This window comes from Anguilla rostrata, chromosome 3 (assembly GCF_018555375.3).
Source record: "Anguilla rostrata isolate EN2019 chromosome 3, ASM1855537v3, whole genome shotgun sequence".
NCBI classification, from domain to species: Eukaryota; Metazoa; Chordata; class Actinopteri; order Anguilliformes; family Anguillidae; genus Anguilla; species Anguilla rostrata.
The window spans coordinates 20,599,138-20,625,142 of NC_057935.1; the positions used below are offsets into that span (position 1 = coordinate 20,599,138).

The 26,005-nt window shown below is 48.0% G+C and overlaps 1 protein-coding gene across 3 annotated transcripts in view; it reads left to right on the forward strand.

Moving 5' to 3' along the window:
* LOC135250422 (methyl-CpG-binding domain protein 5-like) overlaps nucleotides 1-26,005 on the forward strand; it is a 36,716-nt gene that overhangs the window by 3,787 nt on the left and 6,924 nt on the right. For all 3 annotated transcript variants that reach the window (XM_064326674.1, XM_064326673.1, XM_064326671.1), the window contains exons 2-7: nucleotides 8,102-8,893; nucleotides 11,434-11,536; nucleotides 13,320-13,500; nucleotides 15,055-17,091; nucleotides 23,636-23,832; nucleotides 24,022-25,116. In XM_064326674.1, the coding sequence (XP_064182744.1) occupies nucleotides 8,784-8,893; nucleotides 11,434-11,536; nucleotides 13,320-13,500; nucleotides 15,055-17,091; nucleotides 23,636-23,832; nucleotides 24,022-25,116 (3,723 nt within the window). In that variant the 5' untranslated portion in view covers nucleotides 8,102-8,783. The remainder of the gene's footprint in view (nucleotides 1-8,101; nucleotides 8,894-11,433; nucleotides 11,537-13,319; nucleotides 13,501-15,054; nucleotides 17,092-23,635; nucleotides 23,833-24,021; nucleotides 25,117-26,005) is intronic.

Sequence of the window (26,005 nt, forward strand, 5' to 3'; positions counted from 1 at the left end):
CCAGTGGAATCAGTCTATGTGAGTGAGATCTCTGAGCTATGGGGCTCAACAGTAAACCTCTGCTTGCAATACAGAGGTTACCCCATAATTTGTTATGTATTTTACATTTACGATGGATTTACATATAAACAGAGTTACAGCTCGATGCTTCCTGAAGCAATTTTGGTTATATGTCAGGCTCAAGGATACCACGCCAGTGCCACAATCTTGAACCTTATGGTAACAAGTCAAGTGTTTCCATCATCATGAAGTCACACTTCCATTTGTTTATGTTATGCTTTTCTTGTCATAAATCATGGCATATCAGGAGAAATTGGATGATTGGTTGGTTATTTAATTAAACTTTTTTTCACAATAATTCAGGGATACATACTTTCCAAAGTGGGCTACAATGGAGTGATACCACAATGGAAACAGCCATTGCCAATATTGTGAAGAACAAAAAGATATCTGGCTATATCTGTTGGAGATAGGCTGACACCCTTCAGTTTTACAACATTTTGTTCCAGACATAACATGGCACATCTGCCGCCATATGCCAGTAACAGGTGAGAAATCCACCTCTAATATCTGATACTGCCGCTAGCCAAACCTGCTGGTGCCACTACAAGTAGGCCACCTAGCTTGCACACCATCGACTATCAGATCATGGAAACAGGACTTAGACCCTGTGACTTCATTAACCTCCTTTGTTTGTCAAGCAGCTGCTTCAGTCTTTATTAGTCTGCAAAGTAAGTGGGTTTGGTGCAGTCTACCCCTGATTTCTTATGTCCTTCTTGGGTTGTTTTAAAATAGTTGTCAGTGAATTTCCATTCCCTTCAGATGTTTCCTTTAATTTTTCATTTCTGCTTACATCCGCCTGAGCGTCACCAGTGGAAGACGCGTCGGATGGGAGGTGTTATCTTTCAGAATGGCAGCCTGATGTGATGTTAAGCAGGCGAATACAGTACGCGTCTGATGGATGGTGTTGATCCAAACAGTTGGCGCCTCACTGATGCTCCCTTGTAGTGCGGGACCAGCGTGGCATTTAATTATTACTTTGAAAGCAATTCTTTGAATATTTATGATTTGACGCCCTTCCCCTTTGCCATTAATTTAACTATCATTCTCAATATAAATATAAAATGAAGGGTGTTTGTTTTGTGACACGCTGGCCTTAAAAGTAAATCTTTTGAGTTTAATGACCGCGTCACAACGCCAAAGAAAACGATCCAGAGTTTTCCCCTGCAATATTCTTCCTGCCAGTAGCACATTCCCCAAGTTCCTTCAGCGTTGTGTTCTGGTATCCTTGTTTGCCTCTAAATGCTTATCTCAGAACCATGTCTCCCAACACTCCCTCTTGAACATAGTCTTTCTTGAACTTCGGAATGTTCATGTATACCTTATATCAATATCGCTAGCGGCATTTGCTGGGTTTGTTTTCTTTAGCATAATTTTCCCATTTGTGTGTGTAATTTTTGTTAGTGGTAGGCATAACTGATTGCAGCAGGTGTGGTAACTGGTATTTTAAGGCCGCCATCCTGCCAGCTTTGGTGCACCTTTTGAGCAATTAGAAGATTGACATTATTGTGCACGTCCCCTGGCCTTCTTTCACTTCCTGTTAGAGATCTAGGGAACTCTTGTTCTATGTTTACCTGTTGGACTCATCGAACAGGAACTTACTTTCAGTCAAAGTAGAGGATTCGGATAAACAGTTGAAGAAAAATGTACTCAAAGACAAAGCATGGTATTTCCATTATTAGCAAGCAGTAGGCTAATGCAGACACCCAGAGCATGGTAAGTCTAAGGCCCTGTTCTATCAGATGGCCCTCCTTCATGTTGGGCAGATTTAGCAGAAAAGTAGGCTATATGTATGCTGGCATTTGTGTTTGCATCTAGTTGCCATCATCCATGTTATTTCAAAATTGATCACTTATACATGTTTGGGTCCCTGTCCTTGTCAGCCAGACTGGTAAGGGTGCTGGTACAGTGTTCCTGTCTTTAAAACGTCATCTTGAAAAATGCTAGATACTGCCATTACCATGTTTCCTTTGCCTGCACCTGCCATAGTTCATCACCAAGATTTTGTCTATCATGATTAATCATGATTTTGATTAATTGCGTAATGAGTGTAATATTGCAGCACAAAATCAGTTTACTTAGCCTAAGTGTGACAGAATTGTAAAAATGTTTGATTTAAATCTCATTGAGCTGTATTTGGTAAACGTGACTAACGACATACAAATTTTACAAAATGATGGGAATTTTTCCGTGACGTGAGAGAGGTCTAGCACTTCCTCTCCTGAGCCCGGGGGAACCATACACGGTTGAGGTAGGCTCTCATTCCCCCTGATGGATGAGGTAGTGTCTTTGTTTCCCGATGTATTCAGTAAGACCTATGCATTCCGGTACTATAGCCATGTCACCATCAGTCAGACCAAATCCACATCATTGCCCATTATAACTGGCTGTCAACAGTATCTTGCTCCAAAAATTCATTCAGATGTGTCCATTTGCCATCTGGTGTTTCCCCTATAAATACAATCAGAGCCTGCTGTGCCACCAGTCCTGAGAATGGTAAGTTTATTATTTTTTGGGTGGGACAGTAATAACAACTAATGTGCTGGACTACAGAAGACATAGCTGCTGGTTATGAACTAGGCTAATGATGTTATCGCACAATTTTTGTACGTCATCCATCGTATACAGTGCTATCCTCGTCATGTAGATTAAATTGCAGAGTTGATTTATATGTATTAGTGAACCATTGGCAGCTTATCGCCAAGACCCGTCACTGTCTCCCCCCCCGTCCTTTCTCTTTTGGGAATCGAGGAGGTGTTTCCGAGCAGGGAGGCTGAACCTGAAATCTAGGTTACCTACCTACATATTACTTAGCCTTTACTTATCTGATTCTAAGGCCTGTTACAGTACTCATTAAAATCAGCAAATACAAAATGTGGGCCTAGTCTGATGATACTGTGAGGGTAAGACTACAGTAGAGTGGCCTATGTAGCCCAGAGAAAGGACCTTGTAGGTCCATGTGAGCGCTGTTATGTTATTTGATGATAACTTGCATGTTTTCTTCTCCTGTTTGGCTGACTGGAACTCTTTCATTTTGCGGACCTTATTTTCTGGTTTGATTTGGTTGTATCCATCACCGCGCTCATCTTGTCATTGTAATGGGCCCGCCTGCAATCAGAGTCATTTTTAGACTCCAAATTAGTCTGCATTGCATTTTCATCTGCCGCAGCTTGAATTTCTAGAATGTCCTCTTCCTTACTGTGGTCATTCCTTATTGTACATTTTGTGTGTATTAAGAATGAGCAAAATCTTGAGGTTAAGAGAGATATGAGTAAAAAATGAGTGCACATCTGTGCTTTTCCTTGAGTGTTGAATTCTACAATGAAAGACTGAGAACATGGTGGTGGCGGGGGGGCGGGGTGTTCTTCATGTATTAATGAACGAGTGAGAGGTGTTATATCGCATAAAATCTCCTACAACATCCGTGCGAGGCATTGTCAACTGAAGGCCTCATGCGTTGTCTCCAGTTTATTTTTTCTTGTCCCTTTGCTTTGCTCTTTGGTCCGGTTTTCCTTTGGGATCCTCTTTAGGTTTCCCGCACCGTCCGGGACCTCTCTGTTTTACACCTGTAGACCACCACAGCAGCAGGACTGGAGGCTGGCCAAGTGTCCAGTGTTACGTGGCTCCTGAGAGAGTTGTAGGAACACTTGCTGAAGGTGCAGCCAACATCCAGTCTGATCACTTTCTGACCAGTTGACCTACTGGACAGTCTGGAGTTATTCAGAGGATTTGCTTCCTGTTTTATCACAGGAGAAGCATCCTACCCACCCTCTGCCAGCCACGAATAACGTGTTCATGACATTGTTGTGCTTTTTAAAAAATCTTTTCACAGATTTCTCATTAATTTTTGTGACTGTCAAGGCCATGATGTTGTGATTGTTTGCCCTTGTTAAAGTTAAAGTTAAATCGCACTGCACTCAGTGTGAATCCCAGCCTTGCTTGTAAAGGAGCTCCATTGAGAAGCATCGTTTGTGGTGCAGAAGATGTGCTCAGAGTTGCTTTGTTTGCCTTCACTGTAAGGCGTCTGATATTTCCAAACACGGTGGCGGGGTTCTGTCCTTTCCTTTTATTCACTGGGTCATAAAGCCTCTTTATATATGCACTGTTCTAAAAGTAGCCCTGGGGGTCTGCGCTCTAGACTTTCACCAGTGACTCCACAATAGAAGCTGGCCTGTGTCAGCTGTGTCAAACAGAAGAGCGGAGTCGGCTGTGTGCAGCGGCCAGACCGCTTTTCAGAGGCAGCGGACTTCCTGTCACCTTGTCCCGCGACGCTCCGCCTCACTGGCCCCACAGACCCCAGCAGAGCCACCGTATGCGGTTTGCGGGGTCTGTCGCAGTGTTTGCTTCACAGAACTCTACATCCACTGTAACTTTCACAGTGTAAGTTAGGCCACACATCATTAATTTATGCTGAGATATGTGCTTGGCCAAAATGCCGTGCCCGGAGTCATAGCAGCAGCGGTCGGGTCGACCGGGTCGAACGCGCGGCCTTCGACCGCGAGGACGAGTTCGCCGACCGCGCCCGCGACGTCCCCGCGCCGGGCCGCCGGGTTCTCCGAGCTGCCTTAAGGGCGCCGCGCGGAACGGCTCGCTCATTAGCGAGAGGGAAAAGCAAGGGCAGCATCCAGCGCCGGCTGCGAGCCGGCGGGGGTTCACCGAGTTCAGGGCGTGCGCTTGCCAAAAAAGACCCGGCCTCTCGCACGAGTCCACGGGAGGAAGGGGTGGGATCAGATTCGCTGCCAGTAATTCCTCTCTGCACTGTAAGGAGGAGATCGAGCCAACGGTCAGAAATGTTGTAAAGACATTTGTGTGGTAAATAATATGTTCAGGGTTTCCTTTTGTAAAAGGAGATGAGTACGCAGTGTACGTTGGTTTGAGTTTTTCCTTTCTGTTTGGGTGTTTTCTGTACAAAAATGTGTGTGTGTGTGTGTGCATGTGTCTGCGTGCGCGTGTGTGCGTGGGGGTGGGGGTGATTGCATGACATATTTCTGCCAGTTTATTTGAAAGATGGACACGCTGTAAAGTGATTCTGCTGATTTTACAGACTTACGAAGTAAGAAAGATGGGAACCATAATTATGAATGTCAGCATCTCTGCTGCCTTTTACGTGGGTAACAGGAATTGCTTTAGGAAAGAGGACAAAATGAAATGCAGTCATACTTCATTGTGATGGCACAGAAAAGAATACCGAGTTCATCTCCGCCTAGGCCTCAGCATTTAAAAAATACACAAATACTAGCGACAGCAGGTCAGACATTTTCAGTGGCACTGTGCTCTTTCATTTTATTTTTGTTTGCGGAGCAGTGATATTGTACGCCTAAGACACTTAGCATTAATGCTGCCAAGATACTAACGGCAGCAGCAGCAGCAGCATCCACTGCTGACCTTCCTAGGGGACGTTACCTTCCATCCAAGACTGCCTGGCTTGCCCTATATTTCAGGCAATTCTTCTCTGCGATAGCCGAGGACTACAGTGGAGTACACTCAGCAGTGTTGCATTTTAAATGGGTGATTTATTGCAAGGAGACAGCGCTGAGGTAGACCTGGTTTCCTTTGAATTCTGTGAACCTCCCAGCATGCTTGGTTAGTATAGTGGCATGCCTTTTCATATAAAAGTGTGTGTGTGCGTGCGTGCGTGTTTGCATATGTTGGAATGTGTGTGTGTGTGTGTGTGTGCATATTTACAATGTATTAATTTACAGTTTAATCATGTGACAACGGATGGTTGACAATACAAGTACATTTTCTCAAAGAATGGAATATCTTTCGTGCCTAGATGCATTGCTCATGTGAGTTGCCATCTTTACATTTTAGCAGGGAGATGAAAATGTAGCATTCAGTCACATAGTCGAGGTGTTCATTTTCCCTGCGCGCACGTCATTTTCAGAACAGGTGAGAGCCACGCAGCTGTAAGTCCCGTAATTTCGCGCGCACGGCGTTGCATTAGTCATCGCGGGATCGGAAGCGAGACTCGCGCCCAGCCGGAATGAGCGGGTGTAATATAACGCCGGCGCTGCTCGCGGTGCGGCACTCTGCCCGCGCCATAACTCAGTCCTCCGACGGGCACCGAGCGAAAGAGCGTCTCGCGATCGAAAGCGCACGTGACTGCTGCAGCCGCCTTCGCGCGGGTTGGTTAGGAAGGTGCTTTTTAACGAAACGCACAGAGCGTTGTAGCCTAACTATTTTTGTAAAATTTAAACATTGCTTTAAAATATTTCACGGAGACAGTAGTAATATAAACTCACAGAGTCGTGCCTAAAATTAAACAATCAGTCGAACCTCAAATCTCACGTCTGTCTGTATTTGATTGGTGCAGGTTTGCGGACTGAGCCTATTCCCCTTTTAGTTCTGAACCTAGGCAGTGCCTTATGAGATTTTCTTATGAGGAGTTTCTGGGAGCCAAAGGATATGAAGTCTGCCCTGGAAGACTGTGTCGTTTTTGGAGGTCACAGCAATATGAATATTGGAATATGTGTTTGTGTCTTGGTTTCGGTCATGCGCATCCGTGCCTTTGTGTGGGGGCGTTTGCTCGTGCAAAAGTTGAACCAGATTTCTCCCAGAAGCATCGTTAATACTTTCGCTCCTTCCCTCCCGGCTCGGATCTGAAGCCCCATGTTGCTTTCTGTTTATGTGACGCTTAAAGGTCAGATCCAGCTCTTTGCTAAATGCTATACCCTGGGAGGTAGAGGGTTGAGTCTAAATGACCATACTAATCTGGGAATTGTAACGCCCTTAGTTTTACCTTTCTCTTTGTGGATACGCATTAGAAATAGGTTACTAGTTCCTTCTGTTTCCAATTTCTGTCCGAACTTGAAGGCAAGAGTCATTTAGGCTAGATAATGGGGAGGAATACTTTAGCAATAAAGTAGGCCTTAGCTTCCCCTGAAGGTCACAGGGTGCTGGTCATTGCAACAACTCATCTTTGTGCAATAAGGCAGGCTACTGTTCAAACAAAAATTAGAGAAAGTATTTCTGTCCTTTTCCAAGACCGATGACGCATTTTCCATTTGATTCGATTGGATTGTTTTCGTAATTCACCTAATTCTCACTGGAGCCAAGCAGATAACATCTACATGCGCTTATTTTTCCTTGTATTGAGATGGCCTGTTTTCCTATAATAGACACAAATTACTGTTTTTTTTTTCCTTTCCTAACCCGTTTTCTGAAGATGGTAGTGGGAATGAAATGAGAGATGCACGCACCTAGCCTCTCGAGTCCAGCATACCTGTTGATGGTCTTTAATTGTCCCCATGTCTTCATGTTGAGCTGGAGGAAGATAGTCCAGGCCCAGGGCCAGAGCATGTTTTACAGTCAATTTGCATAATCGTGAATGAGTTACATTACTTGTGTATCTGGAGCTCAAGAACAATACGTCCTTGTGCCGAGCGTGTATTTCTAGCAAAAGATGGAGGGAAAAAAGCACAAGCAATTAGATTCAGCATCTGTCAACAAAGAAGCCCTGCTTTCTCTTATTGAGCTCTAATCACCTGCTCTCGTCACATTTTGTCTTTGTGTCTTGGAGAACCACGGAGCTCAAATTCTGTAGGCAAGGCCATTCAGCTGGCCCCTGACATCTTCCAGGTATCGATGAGCCGAACCATTAAGACAAAACAGCCTTAATATTATTAGTAAATGTATAGCACATCCCCCATTTGAATGTTATTCGTGGTCATGGTGTTGCCGTTTTATTTTGTAACCTTTAGGGCAGTCACCCATTTGGGAATCTGCTGAATCCCATCAAGCTCTTCTTATCCTTCATAGAAGTGGTTTCCCCATATGGCAGAATTTTTACATGATTCCAAAACCATCAAACCGTTTTTTAAGGAGGGATAAATTCCCTGAAGATTGGTCTGTCCTGCGTTGGTTGAAGTTAGGCGAGACCGTATTGAACATGCTGATAATTTCCGTTGGTAACCCTCCCCAGCCGATTTGGCACGTCCGGATGGATTTCTACCATTTTGAACAGTTTTGATTTGGCATCTGTGAACAAAAGAAGCCCCGCTTTCTCTGGCTGCGCTCTAATCACGCGTCTGTTTCCCAGGTAAGAGGCCATGAGAGAGCTGCAGCCCAGCCTGCCGTCCGTTCCAGAGAGTCGGGTGCAAGCCGAGGCCGCGAGGAGCTCCGAGGGTGGAATCGCCATCGCCGTTCCGCGCTCTCTTCGTTAGAGATGAGCGCTCTCCAGACTGGCCCTCAGCCGCTCCGCTCGCTGTGAGAACGTCCTCCATCGTTCCCCCCCCCACCTCTCAGGCCTTCACACCTCGACCATGCTCTCGCGGGAATGAGACGCCCCTGACGTCATCTATGTAGGCTCTCATCTACGTAGACCCTCACCCCCCCCTCCCCCTCCCCCCTCCCCTTCCCCCGTCCCCTGCCCCCCACCCCCTATCCCTGATCCGTTTCAGGCCCCCCAGAGGCCCCTAACTCCTGTTGACAGCGGAGGATGCTGGGAAATCCCTGTGGTGTTTAAAAAAAAAAAGAAGAAAAGGACGGCGATGAAGGATCGCGGAGGCTCGGTTCCTCTGTGAACCAGTCTCTCGCGCCCCCCCACGCCCCCCCTCCAACCGCCCCCGCCCCCCCAGCCAGCACGGGTAACCCCACGGATTTGAGAGTGGAGCTACAGTGCTGGGGTGGGGCCCCTCTATTGGAATTCCATGATGACATGTAGTGCAAGGACATTGATGGAACAGTGATATCCCCAAGGTGTCCTAAACACTACCAGAACTATGAATGGAGGAAAAGACTGCGAGAGGGAAGGGGAGGGGCTTCTGCCCCTCGCGCAGGTGCCCATTGGATGGCAGCGCAGGGTGGATTGCAGTGGAGTCGTCTACGTAAGGTAAGGGCTCATTTTGAGATGGTTATTCTTTTATTCTTCTTCTTGTACCTCTCTAGTCGCTGCCGTGATGTGCACCATGTATAAGCACACCAGTCAGAAGCACACCAGCAATCATTGTTGACCCTACAGGTCACAGAGTACCACAGGAGAGCCAATGACAATTTTACACCCTACAGGCTACACAGTACTACAGGAGAGGGTTGACACTAATCATGGTTTCCCACGGGTCCTAAAAAAGGTTTTTAATTCAATTACTTAAAGGCCTTAAAAGGTATTAAAATTTCTTAAATAGTTTTCATTGACCTTAAAATATGCAACCCCCTTTGCTGACTAATGGTACTTTTTTTATGTAGTGTTTGCTTGACATCGTCATATTGTCGCTGTACTTAGTCACAAGCTTTTTCATTTAGACTGTTATGTGTATTTGTACGGGACTTGCATTTTAATAGGTGAGGGCATTCAGTCCTCGCACGTAAATATAAATAAATTCAAAATAAATATGTTAAGTATTTTGAAGTGATTGATACACATCCTCCGCTCAAGGCTGGTCGACGATAGGTGTTCCAGAGCTATTCGGTTTGACTAATATTGTACTTGTGAGTGAGAGCGCTTTACTGCACACCTTTTCTTTTATCCAGACTTGTCAGACGTAATAGCATAATATTTTTACCTACAGGCTGGTAAGGTGCTGGCAGATGTAAAGAGTGTCATCCTCCACTGTCACAGCATGTATTTGTTGTGTTTGTGTTGCTGAATCTACGTCCAGCGTTAATCAACTAATTTCACCAAAATATAAGTAACTGGTGTCTTTTTACTTCTACTGTCCATTAGTAATTTCAGAGCCTTTAGTATATTCAGTTGTGAACACTCATTTTTCACTTGTATTTTGTGTAGCAAAATGGTCTTAAATTTCTTTTCATGTGGCATTGAAAAGGTCTTTAAAAAAATCTTAAAATTAACTTACCCTGCATGGGGGAATGGCTCACTAACAGCAACTGTGAGAACATGGCTGGAAGCTATGAGAAAGTAATGCAGTAGTGCCCTTTTCACATCTTGTCTTTGTGTCTTGGAGAACCACAGTGCACACATTCTCTTGTAAGGCCATTCAGCCATCCTGCTAAATCCCATCAAGGCCTTCCTATCTTTCAAAGAAGTGGTTTCACCATATGGCTGAATCCTTACACAATTCCACGACATTCAAACCATTTTTTGAAGAGGGATGAATCCCCTAAAGATTGGTCTGTCCTGTATTGGTCAGATTTAGTGAAGACCGTATAGAACATGCTGATCATTTTCATTGGTAGCACCCAGAAGAAGTCCGGATGGATTTCTTACATTTTCGGCATGGCCATTCCCCACTGGTACAACAGTGATGAAGTTCACTCATTAGCCAATCACCTTCTCAAAGCACAGCCAATTAGGAGCTTAGGTCAAATGACAAGCTGGTCAGAATATTCGGCTGCTGCAAACGGGAGGGAAACTGGCAGCCTGGCCAAGCCGCACGGCACGTGGATGCAGCCTGTAGAGAAAGCTTTGGAGCCGCGGCTGAACTAGGACCGACTGCCTGTAACCGCTCCAGCTCTCAGATCATGCCTGAGCACTGCCCTGCGTACGTACCAGACTGTCAGTGCCCACAAATAGACTTGGCTCAGATGGTGCATGCGAGGTCGTTTCACTGTCGCAGTCTGAAGATGACAGAAGTTCAGCGTAAGCTGGGTAGATCCAAGTTTTATTTCCCTAAAGAGACTAGCGCAAGATATTACTTTGGTTTCCGCTACGAAAATGTTCAGAAACTCCTTCGTTTGAAGCTGCATTTGAAGCTTGGGTCCATTTTTATCGCTTGCTTGACAAGTTAATAAAGAGTATGACCTTTGCCTTGGAAAGAAAAGTCCTTGGTAAGCAGCGTTGGTGCTGAGAAGCAGTTATGAAATAGATCTCTTCTGGAACTCGTTTCCTTCTTGCTGTTAGTATTCAAAGCAGGTCAGCTGAAGCTTCTATCTGAAGAGGGACCCAACCCACATACAAAAATGTTACATTCAACGGAACATCTATGTCAAATACACTATTAACAGCTGTTTGCATTTCCATCAAGTAGGCTAGATGGGGGGGTTTGCACAACCCTAGAAAATGTGATAAGGATTGGCTTCTACACTGACTAGGCTATATGGAAATATGGATGTTCCACTGTATGATATTTCTGCTGTGCTGGAGAAAAATGGCATAGACCACAGACTATGGGTGCCAAAATATAGTCCCGGAGGGTTGCAGAACCTGTTGGTTTTTTTGGTATGTTTCCACACCAGTGACACATTCAAGTCACTGATTGGCTGTAAGTTCCGCACACCTTGTTCTGATGGCCTTAACTGGCTTCTGATTGAAAGGAAACCACAGAAATCTGCGGACACAGCAGCCCTCCTGGAACACCTGTCACAGACTGTTATAGGCCTTTTGTGGTGTTCTGATTGGTGAATGTAATCGCACCGTGGGCTATGTCGTTTATTCTGTGGGTTGTGACTGACGTCTGTCCTGCCTTTCCTCAGTCCTAGTGGCTCGGTCCTCTCCTGCCTGGACCAGGTAAAGAGCTACCTGCTTACCGACGGGACCTGCAAGTGCGGCCTGGAGTGTCCCCTAATCCTCCCGAAGGTGAGATTTGGCCCGCATTCCTGCGTGAGTGGTGTGTTACGTGTGTGTACGGGACACGTGTGCAGTACACATGGATGTGCAGTACGCAAGCATGACAAAGGTTCCTACAAGGTCTCGCTATGTTACTCCCATTTTGCTATGATTTTATTCATTTTTTTAGTTTATGCAAGTTACATTTTCTGCCCTGCCTCTCTTCACTGACTGCTTGTTACCTACACAAGTGGTAGAGCAGTCCTACAGCAGTGGTCAGAATTGTATTATGTAAATCGTGAATATCATTATAAATGTCAGTTGGCTTCATGAATATCAAATTCTTGAAAATATTTGAAACCGGAAAATAATGAAAAAGGACGCTGGAAGAGAGGATAAAATTCTATCCATTTAACATTATATTGAACAAGCTGGCTAAAATAGCATTAACCGCTGCTCTCTGGTTGGAATATTTAGGAGTTTCATTATCTAATGAAGACACTTTAGTTATGAATGTGTTACCCTAAGCTTGTTTTATAAAGCCATGGTTAGTGGTGATGGTCCAATCAAGTCAAGCCAGATTCCACACAGACTCCTGGTATATTAACTGCATGGTTGCACCTGTATCGTTTGTGCTCGCTTTTGTATTATCCGTGGATTCATTGACAACAGAGTGGCACCCACTGTCACCATTCCCCCCGATCTCGTTTATATTTACATGTACGTAAGATAAAATCTTTGCATGGCCCTTTTGTGGCAAGCTCCTCCTACTAGCTGAAGATGATATTGTAAGTTAGCTAGGCTAGTTATTTGCTTTCTTGGTAGGCAAAATCAAGACGACATTAGTCTGCTGGGCCACATGTCACATGGCCACATGCAGAGTCCACCCATCTGTATGTGGCCAAGCAGCCTATTGTAGTTAGATAACGGCAAACAGAACGCTGTAATTCCATATTGAATCGTAGGTAATTTCCAAAGACTGAACACAAAACGGAGTGCTTGCGTGAACAAAGTTTCTATTGATTTTTATAGTATCATAGTAAATTAGTTTTCAAATAATGACATTTCCATATTTATTTTTTTAATTTTTTAGGCCGGGTGGAAACTGGACCCTCCTAATATATCGGAAGGGGAACCCTGAATTGAAAAAACGGAACATTGTGAAACTTACTGATTTCCGTGTAGATTTCCATGCAGGGTTTGAAGATGCTTGATTTTCAGTTGGTTTTCATGTTTCACAGAACCTACATTTACATTTTACATTTTAGAGGACCTACAAAATTCCAAACTGCTGTGAATTTAAATCTCTCTTCAATAAATAGGGTATGATGCAACAAGGGAAAGTTCAATCTTTTTACGAAGGTCAGATCAACCACTTACAAAAGCTATCTGAGGAGGTCCTTGAAAAGTTCCTGCATCATTTACATGGGATACATTTAGAGTGGATAATCGCAGGGCTCACAGGTTCACTATCCAGTGTTATAAAAAATGCAGCCTTGATATTTATTTTATTATTAGTATTATTCTTACTGTTTTGAAGCAGTGGAGGTTTTGACAGCACTTGTATGTTTTGTTAAACACGTTCTAGGTGCCCTGCTGTTCCACGTAAGCTTTTGTAATCCCCGTACAAGCCTTGACAACTACTTTTTGGTTTAATACATTAATGATATCTCCATTGTGTCCTGTTCTGTACCGCAACAGAAACACACGGGCCCTTGTATTAACACGCAAGGCCGCAGAGAATACGTATTGAAAAGCGGGTGGGTTTTTTTCCTCTCCGGGTTGTAAGCAGCGAGGCCTCTCCTTTCCTCAGGTGTTCAATTTTGATCCCGGGGCCGCCGTCAAGCAGAGGACGGCGGAGGACGTAAAGGCCGACGAAGACGTCACCAAGCTCTGCATGCATAAGAGGAAGATCATCGCCGTGGCAACCCTGAACAGGAGCATGGAGTCGCCGCACCCTTCCCTAGTTCTGACCAGTCCGGGCGGCGGCACGAGTACGTATGTTGTTTATAGAGGGCTCAACATGGCGGCGGGGTCTAAATCCCCCTTTCTCTCTCTCTCACGCATTGTTCCCGCGACGTAATCGTAAATTTGGAAGCCGCTGGCTCTCCACGCCGGCGTCAGCCCGAGGGGGCGAATTGGCCGGGCGATATTCCGCTGCTGAAATTTGGAGCGTGTTCGAAAATGAAAAATGCAGCATTTGACAGCTGGCGACTGCCCTTCCCCTACGCAGCGCCTCAGAAAGCCTCCGTCAGGAAGCCTGTCGCTGTCGCAGTCCGGGGGAACCACGATTTTAGCCATCCACCAAAATGGCTGACCTTTTACAGAGGCGTTTGCGAAGAGAGCAGAACAGGGCGTACGGTCCTTCAGCCTTTTTATTTTCTTTTCTTGAGTGTTGCTGTAATTCTTAGTTTAGGTTGGTAACGAAAAATGAAACCGGCTCTCATCAGGGTCTCATGAGAACCTTCGTTCATGGTGACAGTTTCACTTCTGGTCTCATAAATGTAAAAGGTTTGTCTTCATCAACACTTTTGAATTTGCCATCAGTAGCGCCAACACATGCCCCATTTTATCAGATTTTATTGTATCCCGTTTTGTTGTTTTTTTTTAATCAGTGAGTGTCGTTAGTTTTAATTTAATGCTCACGTTTTTGCCTCGGTGGTAATGATGAAGTTGATAGGGCATAATTAGGTGTGCTGCTTCCAGTTCCATTCCTTGTTCATTGCCCAGTCAGTCTGGAAGGTTTGTATGTAGCGTAAAGTCACCTAATTGGATTTCTGGCCACCACTGGGTTATGAAATGGGCTGTTCTCACGTCAGGATGAAATTTGCCGTTTTACCTAAAAATGTCATTAAAAAAATTTCTCGGTGGCATGACTGAGCTTCAGGATTCAGGGTTATTTTGGGGGCAGTTCTTATATAATGCTTTATTTGTACCCATTTTCACAAAATGACTGACATGAGGACAGGAAATAAATCGCGCTGATTGATTGGTCGAAATGTTGTTTATGGTGTCCTTTGCGTTAAATCTGGCGAATTAGAGTCCAGGTCTGCCAGTGAAATGACGTCCTCTTCTCAGACGCGCAGTCGCTGTCCCTGCCGCTGCGCGTTGTCAGGAAATGCGCCGGGCCGCTCGATTCTCCACCCAGGAGAGGCAGGAAATGAAAAACATCTCCCTGACAGATTGAGATCAGCCTAAAATGTGTTTTTTTTTTTTTTTCTCCGCACGGTGCATTCTTTCATCAGTAGGATTCAGCGTGTTTATGCTACGTCAGCACACGGTGCGAAACCTGCACAAAACAAGTATGGCGAATATCACATACAGGCTCATATTGCTTCACGCGTAGGCTTTCCTGTTTCTGTCTATGTTCTAAATCTGTAGAAGGTGTTTATGCTCAATGACTTGGTTCCACTTAATGCAGTTAGGCTGTTATGTAAGGTTAGTTGGTGGAATATCGGTAGTGAGGGACACAGGAGTTTGGAAAGTGGCATTCTCCATTGGTGTCGCCCGTATTCCAGGTGTAACCCCATTGGTCCCTCCTCATTCAGGGGCCCCGCGAGCAATAAGGAACAAGCTGCACGAGGGCCCGCCCAACGCCGCGGCCGCCGACTGCAGGAACCCTTTCCGGATGATCCTGGCCGGGCAGCGCCACTACCAGCCGGAGCCGGAGATGTTCGCGGGCCACGCCCGGGCGCGGCTGGGCAGCGCGGAGCCGTCCCCCAGGTCCCCGTACCGCCAGAACGCCATGATGAGCCCCGCCTCTTACGGCGACGGCTCGCCGTCCCCCAGGACGGACCCGCTGGGCAGCCCCGACGCGTTCGGCCGGAGCTTTTCCGGAAGCTTCCACCCCGCCGGCAGCCCCGGCCCCCTCAACGGCAACGGCCGGCCGGCGCTCTCCTCCCCCCCCGGCCTCTCCCACCAGGGCTCGCCCGCCGCCCAGTCCTGCGTGCTGGCGGGGAGGACTAACGTGCCCCTCTCCCCCACGGTGTCCGCCAAGAGCCCCGTCATGAAGAAGCCGGCCTGCAGCGGCTTCCCCCCGAGCATGGAGCCCCCGCGGGGGGTGTTCCACCACCACCACCACCAGGCCCCGCCCCCGTCCTGCGCCCTCCAGAAGCAGCAGGTGACCTCGGAGAAGGACCCGCTGGGCATCCTGGATCCCATCCCCAGCAAGCCGGCCTGCCAGAGCCCGGCGGCGGCCCTGAACCCCGGCTTCCAGCCCGGCGTCCACGCTCAGGTACCGGCCATGAATGTAAGCATGCCCCCCACCATCGTACCCCTGCGCAGCAACCTCCCCCTGCCCACGGTCAAGCCCGGGCCCGCCAACCCCGCGGGGGGCCACGCGCAGAGGGGCCCGCACGCGGCCTCCGCCTCGCCCTCGCCCGTCACCTCCCCCACTCACGCCGCCGGGCCGGCCTTGGGCAGGGTGGAGGCCTCGCCCCAGAGGTCCCGCTCCTCCTCCTCCTCGTCCGACCACGGAACCTTCGCCATGCTCCCCGGGCCCCAGGCCTCCTGCGGGGGGGCCAAGGTCCCGCCGAGGTCCCCCCGGCCCTCCGTGGCCCCCAGCCCCTCCTCCGCCAAGCCGGACGGCCTCCACCCGTACAAAGACGCGTCGGGGCAGCTGCTGACGGGCATGAACAGCGCCCAGTCGGGCGCCATGTTCCCACCCCCGAAGAACCACGCGGGCCTGCTGGGGATGCCCCTCAACCACATCCTCAATCAGCATAACTCCTCCTCCTTTCCCGCCAGCAGCCTGCTGTCCGCCGCCGCCAAAGCCCAGCTGGCCAATCAGAGCAAAGGCGGTAACGGCGGGGGCGGGGCGGGCGCCTGCGGCAACGGCGCGAACCCCTCTCCCGGCGGCGCGCACCCAGAAGGGCGCGGGGTCCCGAACTCGACGTTCCCGCACAATCCCAGCATGCCCCTGGGCGTGAGCGAGGGGCAGTCCGGGCGGGCGGCGCTGCGGGACAAGCTGATGGCGCACCAGAGGGACCCGCTGCGGAAACGCAAGCTGCCCAACAGCGTCGCCCACGACGACGGCTACGCCGCGCTCAAGTCCCACATGGGCGGGGCCAGGCCGCAGGGGCCGGCGGAGCAGCTGAGGAAGGCGCGGCCGGGGGCGCTCCCGCCAAACGCCTCTATGGCGCAGTTGCTCCAGTCCATGAGCTACCAGAGTTCCCAGCTGGCGGGAAACAGCGCCCCCATGTGTCAGGGGGGCCAGTCTGTGGGGACTTCTACCCAGCTGCACTTTCGGGACGGGGTCACGCCCGCCGCCCCCCCGCACCACGGCCTCCAGGCCCCGCCGCGGCTGCCCGGACGGGGGGAGGGTCTGCACTGCCGGGGGGCGGATGGCGGGCTGGCGCACGGTGGGGGCCACGAGCAGTTCGGGGGTCTGATGGACCAGGGGCAGCTGGGACAGGGGGGCCAGACGCCGCGCCGAAACTGCTCCCTGGGTCACCGCGACCCCCACCCGCAGCAGCTGGCCCACCGCCATCACCAGCCGCTGCAGGCCCAGCCGCACTCCCTGGGGCAAGTTACCATGGCGCCCAACGCCAACGGAGGCAGCTGTAACCAAGCCATGTCCGAAACGGGTAAGCCTCCACTTTCACACGCGATACTCACTTCCCAGCATGCCTTCCTCTCCACCGCATAGGACATTCTGGTTTTTGCTCAAAATAACACATTAATAAATGGGGTGTCACCCGCTAGGTCTTGTAAGGACTTGGAATGCCCCTGTAACCATATTCAAATTTGTCCTTGTGCTCTGTAGTTTGAGCGCTACAAGCATTAATGTTTCTCTTTAATGTTTTTACTGATCACTGGTTTCAGTGTAAAACATTAGCGACTTGCAGGTAAAGTAGCAAATTATGAACTTGTAAGACAGGGGACAAATGGTCATAGTTAGAATTCTAACTTCTGTATTGGTTAGTGGGGTCTAGTGTGAAAACAGGTCTGTGGGCCCTGTAATATGCCTACTGTGAGACAAAGCTTTGTAAGAGCTGCAGGACCAGAATATCCTCTCATTTCTTGAGTCATTTCCATGTTACTGTTTCAGTAGTGTAAGTGCAACAGGTTAGCGAACTTCCATAATGCATACTTTGAGTTTTAAAATCAAGGCTTTAAAAGTAAAAACTGAAATATAAATGCATTCACAGAAGAAAATATATTCTCATGAAATCGTTCCATTAAAATAAAAAAAAAGAATTGAATTGCTTTGGGAAATGGGTGGTTAAGTTAAGGTGAAGAAATTTATTTTTTATTTTCTAGTGCAATAAAGATAGAAGTATCCTCTATGTTAGAGCAATCTTAGGAAATACAGATCTGTTCAGCCACGATTCAACCAATTTCACTATGACTTCTTCTGGTGTAGTAAAGTAACACTGTAGATTCATATTGTCTGTCTTCATTTTTATTTGTGTTTTTAATGTCCATAACCTCATGGATTACTTTCTTACATTTGCTGAAAGACATTAGAGGTCATTTGGAACAAGATAGGACCAAAACAGGATAGTCGGCACTTTGACCAAGCTTGTGCATGTGGTTTGTTTGTGAATATTTAATAACGTGTTAAATATTTAACTCATTTATGGAAATCGTTGTGTTGAAGAGAGCAGACCGACTGTTGCAGTGGTCTTTGAGGCAATACTGGTATGATACAAATGTGGTCTATGGCCTGTGATGTCATCCCTGTAGGTTGATGTAGGTCAAAGAGGGGAAATTTTACAATAGAAACACAGCTATAGTGGCAAAACAATCTGCTCTGTAGAAACGCTTCTCAAAGATTTATCGTCATGAGGTCTATGTTTGCAGAAAGGTGAGTCTGATAAGTTCAATGATTGAAAGTTTTCTTTCAATCTCCTGCAGTCCTGTTTTTCCATAATTCCAGTACGATTCGCTCGTATAAATCTTTAATCTTTGACCCTGTTATTTCAAGGTTGTAGTCTCTCAAAACCAGCACACCGCGGGCATCGCATTCTTATTTTTCCTTCGCTTGCCTGTTATCATACCGTGCGTAGGGCTGCCTCGCAGTGCAGATGCGCTTGTTAATAAATTTGTACTTGGGGACTGCGTGGTCCGCAAGAGAGCGGCAGCTGGAGCAGCAGGCTCTCGGCCCATGCATGGGTGCCACCGCATGGTCTGGGGTTCGATTCCCCGCCGTACCACTTTGTGAACCCGTCTGTAACCATTTCCGCTTTCTCTCTGAGAAGCAAAAAAGTACATAAGACTGGGCTGCCCCTTCTCCTTTTTAGGATTAATAATACTAGGTTTGGCAGCGATACGGTGTGGCGAACTTGGGTGCGGTACATTCACCCGGCTAATGAACATGAGCAAAATGTGCAGAAAATGTGCACACACACACACACACACACACACGTGCCCACACACGCACACACACCCATCTTCCTCACCTGCTCTTGTGCTGTCTTCTGTTCCCACTTGTCTTATCTCTTTCTCTATGTCTCTGTCTCTGTTTCTCCCTCCCACTCTGTTCAAGAAGCACAGCAGCCTCAAACAAATAAAGTGGAACTTCAAAGTTGATGCAAAGTGTGCACCTGCAAGCCGTAAATATTCGTATCGGTGCAGAGCTGGCGAATAAAAGGGAGGAGCTACAGTATTTTAAGCTTCTTCAAGATATCACAGTGCAAAAATAAAAACATAAAAAATGTAGAAATCACCACAGAACATGGCTGCAGCAGCAGGAATGATTTTCTCAAATTATTCTGACCGTATTATTTATTTATTTATTTGCCCTGCCATTATTGCTCAATAAAGGGAAAAGTGCTTTGGCTGCAGAAAACCTTCTCCTCACATCAAATGCCAAAGACACCAACTGCTCCCATTCCATTGCTGTTTTTATGCTGTGACTAAATTAAAGAGCTAGTCTGTTCTAAGACATCGAGATAGTTGACACCTACAGTCTTAATGAGGAAAATTGTCATTGGCATTGATTCCTGATTACAGAAGTGGCCTGTGTCTTCATTTTGCTTGGTTCTCCATGTGTTTTTGTTCCGGAGCTCGAATGCTCCCTTATCCTGTTGTGCTCCTGGAAGCTTCTTTACAATCTGTGAACCCAGAGCACCATCAGCTGTGGAACATGGTGGTTGCCATGTGGCAGCCAAACCCTCTCTCTGGCTGATTTTGTCAACATTTCATGGTTTTTAGAAAGAGGAGTCCCTATCAGTGGCTGGCTGTAGTAATGTTAAGAAAATCGGCTTTGTTTAAACAAAGTTTTAAAAAGCTTCTCTTATGTTGTTGTTGTTCCTTGAAAAGTTCAGAGCCAAAGTGCAAAAATTATTTGAAACTAGATTCCTTTATGAACAATATTTTCTTCATTTGTCTTTTGACAGTTTAAGCGTGTTTCTGTGTTGTTGTGTGGTAGTAGTCCTAGTGCTAGTTCAGAAATCGCCAAATTAATCAGGGGTGCAGGGGAGGGAATGAGGAATTGAATGGCGGGTGTCTGTCAAAAACCAGGACATTCAGAAACTGCTTAGTATTCGATGAACTGCCGGGTGATTGGATTATCCTTTGGCGCGCACTACGGCTACACTTAAGGCCGTTGGTGCATGTCCCTGTGATGTACATCTCATCTGATTGCATTGTGGGAAACTGCAAGCCCCAGCGAATGCTGTCGACTTCCTGCTGTGGGATCATGTCTAATACCGAGCGCTCTGAAATGGAGTGAAATCTTGGCTCCGTGAAGGCATAGTGTGCCCCCCCCAAGGAAGAGAGACCACAGCGGGTCAATGAGGGTCAGGTTGGGTCTTTTGTGGAAAATGGCGCAGAGGGGGAGAAATTCTATTAGTGGGTAGAAAATGTGTTGAGTGATTCGTGAATCGAATTTGAATTCTCTGAATTGACTGAATTGAAAACACATTTCCAAATGCAGATTTTTGTATTAGTCGTGCGACGGGTCCCCTCTGAATCCAGTGGTCTCCCCGCTCATCGGTGCATGTGTTCATTGTACATGCATAGTGTAAAAATAAACCAGTGATTGAATCAGTTTTTGTTCAGGTAGCTCCCATAATGCAACAACAACCTTCTGTCACTTCTAGCTAATCAGGACCCCATACAGGGTGCTTATTGCCAATGTTCCACCTGCGATTGGGCAGAATCACCTCCACCTCTCCAACACAGTAACACACACCCTTTTTTCCCAGGATTTCTGGGGTGGTAATCCAGGGTCTGGGGCAGTAAAGACTTCTAAAGGCTTTGATCTTTGCGCATTGCAGGCCAGTTGAGGGCCCATCCATTTCCTAATTCCGCTAACCAATAGCAGTCCATCTGCTGCCCATTTTTTGATGGTGCTAACCAATAGCAGTCCATCTGCCGCCCACTTCCTGATGCTGCTAGCCAATAGCTCTCCATCTGCCAACACAACACAAAGCCCTGTCTCCGAAGCTGGGAAGAGTGGCTCTGTTCAGTCTTTCAGTGGCAGGTCAGTACAAGGTCACTGACCAGCGGGGGACACCGCCTCCCCCCCCCCACATCTGTCACTGCTGCCAGGCAGTATCTGAGGCAGTGGTGGTGTGTGTCACTACCTGGCCCCAGTGCACTATGGGATACCCTCCACCCTGTCGTAACTGCTGCTGCATAAGGAGGAGACATGGACGGAGTCCCGTGGCCTTTTCACATCATGCATTTGTTGGCTTTGACCCTTCCTGCCTGCTGCGCCAAGCAGAGTTGGCCAGAAGAGGGCGCTGTCCTGGTGTCTGAAGTCACACCCACTCTTCTGCTCTTACCAAAATACTAGCTCTTATTTTTCTATTATACTGGCCTTACACTAGATGGTTTTAAGGGATTTCTCAGTCTGAGGAGTCGTAGTAAAATCTTTCCGGTCTTACCTCAGTCGGTGCACGCTCCTGTCACGACTCACGATTAGAGTGAGATTGTATTAAGACTGTCACGACTGAGTTTTCATTTTAGTACTTAATTGCTTAGGTGGAGCAAGCCATTGATTTGGCTTGAAACTTGCGTTGCTGGCTTATCAAGTCAGCTTTCAGTCAGTTAGCCAATCAAAGTAATGAATCAATTGCGAAGAATCCTTTCATTTTTTCTTTAGGTAAAGTCATGTTAAGATGGATGTGGGAATACATTGCCGGTTTACTCTCTATAAATGTGGGTTTTCTGCACAATGATTTGTGTGTTTCTGTATCTTTTATTCAGTGGATGGGGAGGTAGTGAGTCAGCATTGCCTCTCTTTGACATCTCATGTGATGTTTAAATGTGCCTTCCTTTCGGGGGGGAGATATTATGGTTCGGATGTACTCCTACTCGGTTGTTAAACTGTTCAAATTTATTTGAAAATCTGGAACAGAAAGGAAACTGGGTCGTTTTTTTTTTTCAAGTGCTGAAGAATTTGACAGTGTCATTTATTAGTATTATTTTTCAAATGTGATCATATTTTTAAGCTAATTTCCAAGGCTATTATGAAGCGTAATAAAATCCTGTGCTGCACTAAACAGTTTGGGTGGGGGGTCGGGCGGGGGGGGGGTTTAACGTGTTGTTCTGCAGTTTGCAGGTATGACATCACGCTGAAGATTTATGTACATTAGCATCAACGTGCCTTCCATTTTGTCACTTTCAAATATCACAAGATAAATTAGCCGAGGGTTTCCATACGTTAGCACGTGAAGCCCTGAGGAGGTCAGCAGGTCGCAGCGACTGCGCTGTGCGTCTCTCAGAACCCAAACTCGGGCGCGTCTCTCAAAACCCCGACTGCTTGTCGAGTCGCGGGGGCCGGAGACGGCCGAGCGGTCGGGCCCCCCCCCCCTCCCAGGAAGCCCCTTTTTTGTTTTCAGAGAGCAGCAGCAGCAGCAGCAGGCCCCCGGGGCGGAGAAGCGGGCCGCGTTTGATTGTTCCGTCTCTCTTTGTGCTGTCGATGCATATTGTCCTCACAGACACGCGGCTGAGCGCTCCTTCCTGAAAGGGCCCTTTTGTTGGGAGTCGTGAAGTAGACCGCGTGCCATCTGGAGGAGAGGCGGCCAATCAAGGCGGACGGGTAAAGTCAACACTCGCAGCGCCCTCTGTGGGTTAGCTACTCGAATGAGGGGGAGGGGGGGTGAGTGGGGCCAGACCCCGTGGGACATCAGCTGTGGAGAAGGCTTGTTTACTGACGTCAGAAGTCCTCCGTGTCCGGCTATGTTGCCGGCCAACGTGTGGAGCCTGACTTTCTTTGTCAACTTCCTGTGCCCGTTTGACACTTGCAGACTTTGCAGATCCATTGCAAGGCTCAAGTACAGTCGCTTTGAAATGCTCTATATCTTAAATTCCAGACCCTACCACAGGGCAGTTTTTTATGACTTTGTAGCTTGCATGTTCATTTCTTTTAACAAAAGAGGAGACAAGGGTGCAAAATGGGGTGCGCACAAAAGAAATGTTTCTGTCAAAGGAAGATGTGGAGTACCTTTTATTTTTGCCAAGATGTTTTCACAGGTGCGCCAAAGCTTTTCCAAGCAAACAAAACGTGCTTCAGTAAAACTCTTTGTTGGAGCACATATGGGTTTGGCTTAGTTGTGTGAATAATCCAATTTTCAATGGTTTCATACCAAACATAAAAGGTGCTTCTCTCTTCCATCTTTTGATGTATGTATTATGACTTTTGAAGAATTGCGTAACTGCATTGATGAATTTAATGTCATTTTTTTAACCTAGTCTTGTGAACTTCATCCAAGTGCCTTTAATGCAGTGTTTTGAAATGCACTTGCATGCCCTGCCTCTCATAAATGGTACATACGCTTGACAAGACCCAGTCAAGTCAGTCCTATGTCTCAATTCATTTACGCACGAGACGCATAGTGTAGTATTGCCATCATGTGCAAGTTTTCCATCTTCACCTGTTCCCCATGGAATTCATTGGGTCATGTTGGTATGGGTGAAGAGGTGTGCTGTGAGACTGCTCCAAGTACATTACTGAGATGGAGAAGGGGCACCTCTCTGTATGTCTGAGGGCATTGCAGCTGTACTGTTGGTCATTTTATGGAGTCTCGCCCTCTGACACTGTTGTGTGATGGACAGTGAAATACAAGAATGAAGAGGAAGCGCTAGGTTAAGACCAAAGCTGTCTGATGGTCTGTGGCTCCTGACCCCCTCCCTCCTCCTCCTCCCCTCCTCCCCCCCTTCTCTGGGATCCCCCAGGTGACAGCCTGAACAGCGGCTTGCGCGACCATCAGTTCGCCAACCTCCAGGCCCTCACGGCCAACAACGGGGCGTTCCCACAGCGACTGGCCCGGTCCGTGCAGGCGCACCAGGGGGTCCCAGGGTTCCGGGCCCCGCACCCCCTCCCCAACAACTCCTCGTCCAACCCCATGGCCTGCCTCTTCCAGAACTTCCAGGTCAGTCAGGAACTTCGAGGCAGCGGGGTTTAGAGTGCTACTTTTTCAGTTGGGCACTGGTTCCCCTGGAAACGCATTCCACACAAGCTCATTCTCTTTACTGTGTTTATGTAAAAAGCAGCAGCGTTCCTACCGTTGTTTCATCTTGATGTTATCTTGTTCTTAGATGTTCTCTCCTGTGCGTTTCAGGTGGGCTTGTCCAAGAATGTCCCCAATACACAGACATGTGCCCAGTCTGGGATGATGTCACTTCCTGAGATCCCGGGAAAGAAGATTCGGAACCACCCCCACGAGCTGCGGCCCCCGAACATGGGCCCCGGAGGTTCAGGGGGCATGGAGGGCCTCCCAGGGGGCGGAGGGGAATCAGTGGACACCATCTACAGGGCAGTGGTGGAGGCGGCCAGCCAGGGTGTGCCGGTGGTCATCACCACCTCAGTCAGCAGCACTGCCCACGCCCGGCCCATCCCCGCTCCGACCACTACGAGTGCCTTCGCCGGCTCCTTGGAGGGTCCCAACAGCCTTCCCCACCCCTGCCAGGAGCCCCTCCTCCCGGAGGCGGAGCCTCGCCTGCAGCTCCGCCCCGGACAACCCCGGGCGGAGCAGCGCAAGAGCGCCCCCAATGGCGGGGAGGCTCAGGACTACTTCCGGTCCCCCAGCAGCCAGCGGAGGCAGTGGGGGAGAGAGGCAGCGTGCCACGCCCTCTCGTGGCAGGGGGAGGAGTTCCTGGAATGCTCCGCCCAAGTCCGGGGCAGCCCCCGCGCGGAAGGTTTCGGCAGCCCGACCCCCGTGCGCCAGCACGCTCCCCTGCCGCCCGGAGACAAGGCCTTCCCGGAGGACGGGTTCCGCTTCGACGCCTGCCAGAGGGTGGCGGGCGGCGGCGTCGGCATGAAAGAGCGGGCGGCGGAGCGGTGCGCCCACGTCAACGGCGGACCCCTCCTCCCGGGCAGTTGCTACGGCGACGCGCTGGGCCCCCCCGGCCACGACCCCGCGTCCGAGGACCAGTCCCCCGGCTCCTCCACCAGCCTGGAGGGCTCCCTGCACAAGGACTACGCCCACTACAACGGCCACTACAACGGCTGCGGGGCCAGCCCCTCGGACAGGGAGGAGGACCCGCGCCGGGCCGACTCGCCGCTCTCCGCCGACCTGCTGCACTTCCGCCCCCGGGCCTTCCACATGGGCCAGCTGGTCTGGGGCCAGATCAAGGGCTTCCCCCCGTGGCAGGGCAGGCTGCTGGGGGAGGAGCAGGTTCGCCACCCCGGCCTGCAGAATAGCGAGCAGGGCAAGGTGAGCACGAACCGTACGGGCCGACGCCTCTGCAGTCAGTGAAGACTGACCTGGATTCTCTCAGCATTGCCCTTTAAGGACAATTCTAGGTTTTTTTTTTTTTTTTTCAACCTGGGTCTTATTTTAATAGTTTTTTTTATCATTCTTATTAGGGCAGTCAACCTTAGTCAAAAATTACATTCAAATATTCCTTCTAAGAAAATGCATGTTTGAATATATTCAAATATATATTACACTTTGAAATGTTGAAATAATTGCAGAATTTGACCAACTTTTGGGATGTGTTAATAGGATGTGTTATATCCACAAAATTGCTAACCAATACGAGAGACATAGCTGGAGTGCGTACATTTTATTTGAACATAAACATGAACGCAGTCTAGCTGAGAGAAAAACGTTAGCATGAACATTCGAGATGGCTGTTAAGATCTGCATACAGTACACTTTTATAATCAGGAGTTGACAGAAGGGGTAGGCTATGCAAGTAGGCATACATGGCAAAAACATTAAAATGTACAACAATTTGTCATGAGGAAAAGTGTACTTAAAATAGATGTATAACTAAAATAGATGCAATGAAGTTGCTGTGGATTTTAATCTTTCTGCCGTGGATGCATACTCGCGTCTATATGTCTTTAATAATTTTATTTAAATAGAATTAAAGCACACAATTCTGAGAAATGTAGCTAAAAAGAATTTTTACTGATGATTTACAAGAAAGTGTTATTAAAACTGAAAAGAACTTTCTTGGACCCTTTGCAGAGTTTTAACTCTCAAAACTCCAGTGGGGAAAAATAAAAAAAGTTAAAACTAACTTATCTAGTTAAGCATTTTATGCCAATGTCAGACCTCTGGGTTATTTGCCAATAACACCAGACAGTCCACTTGC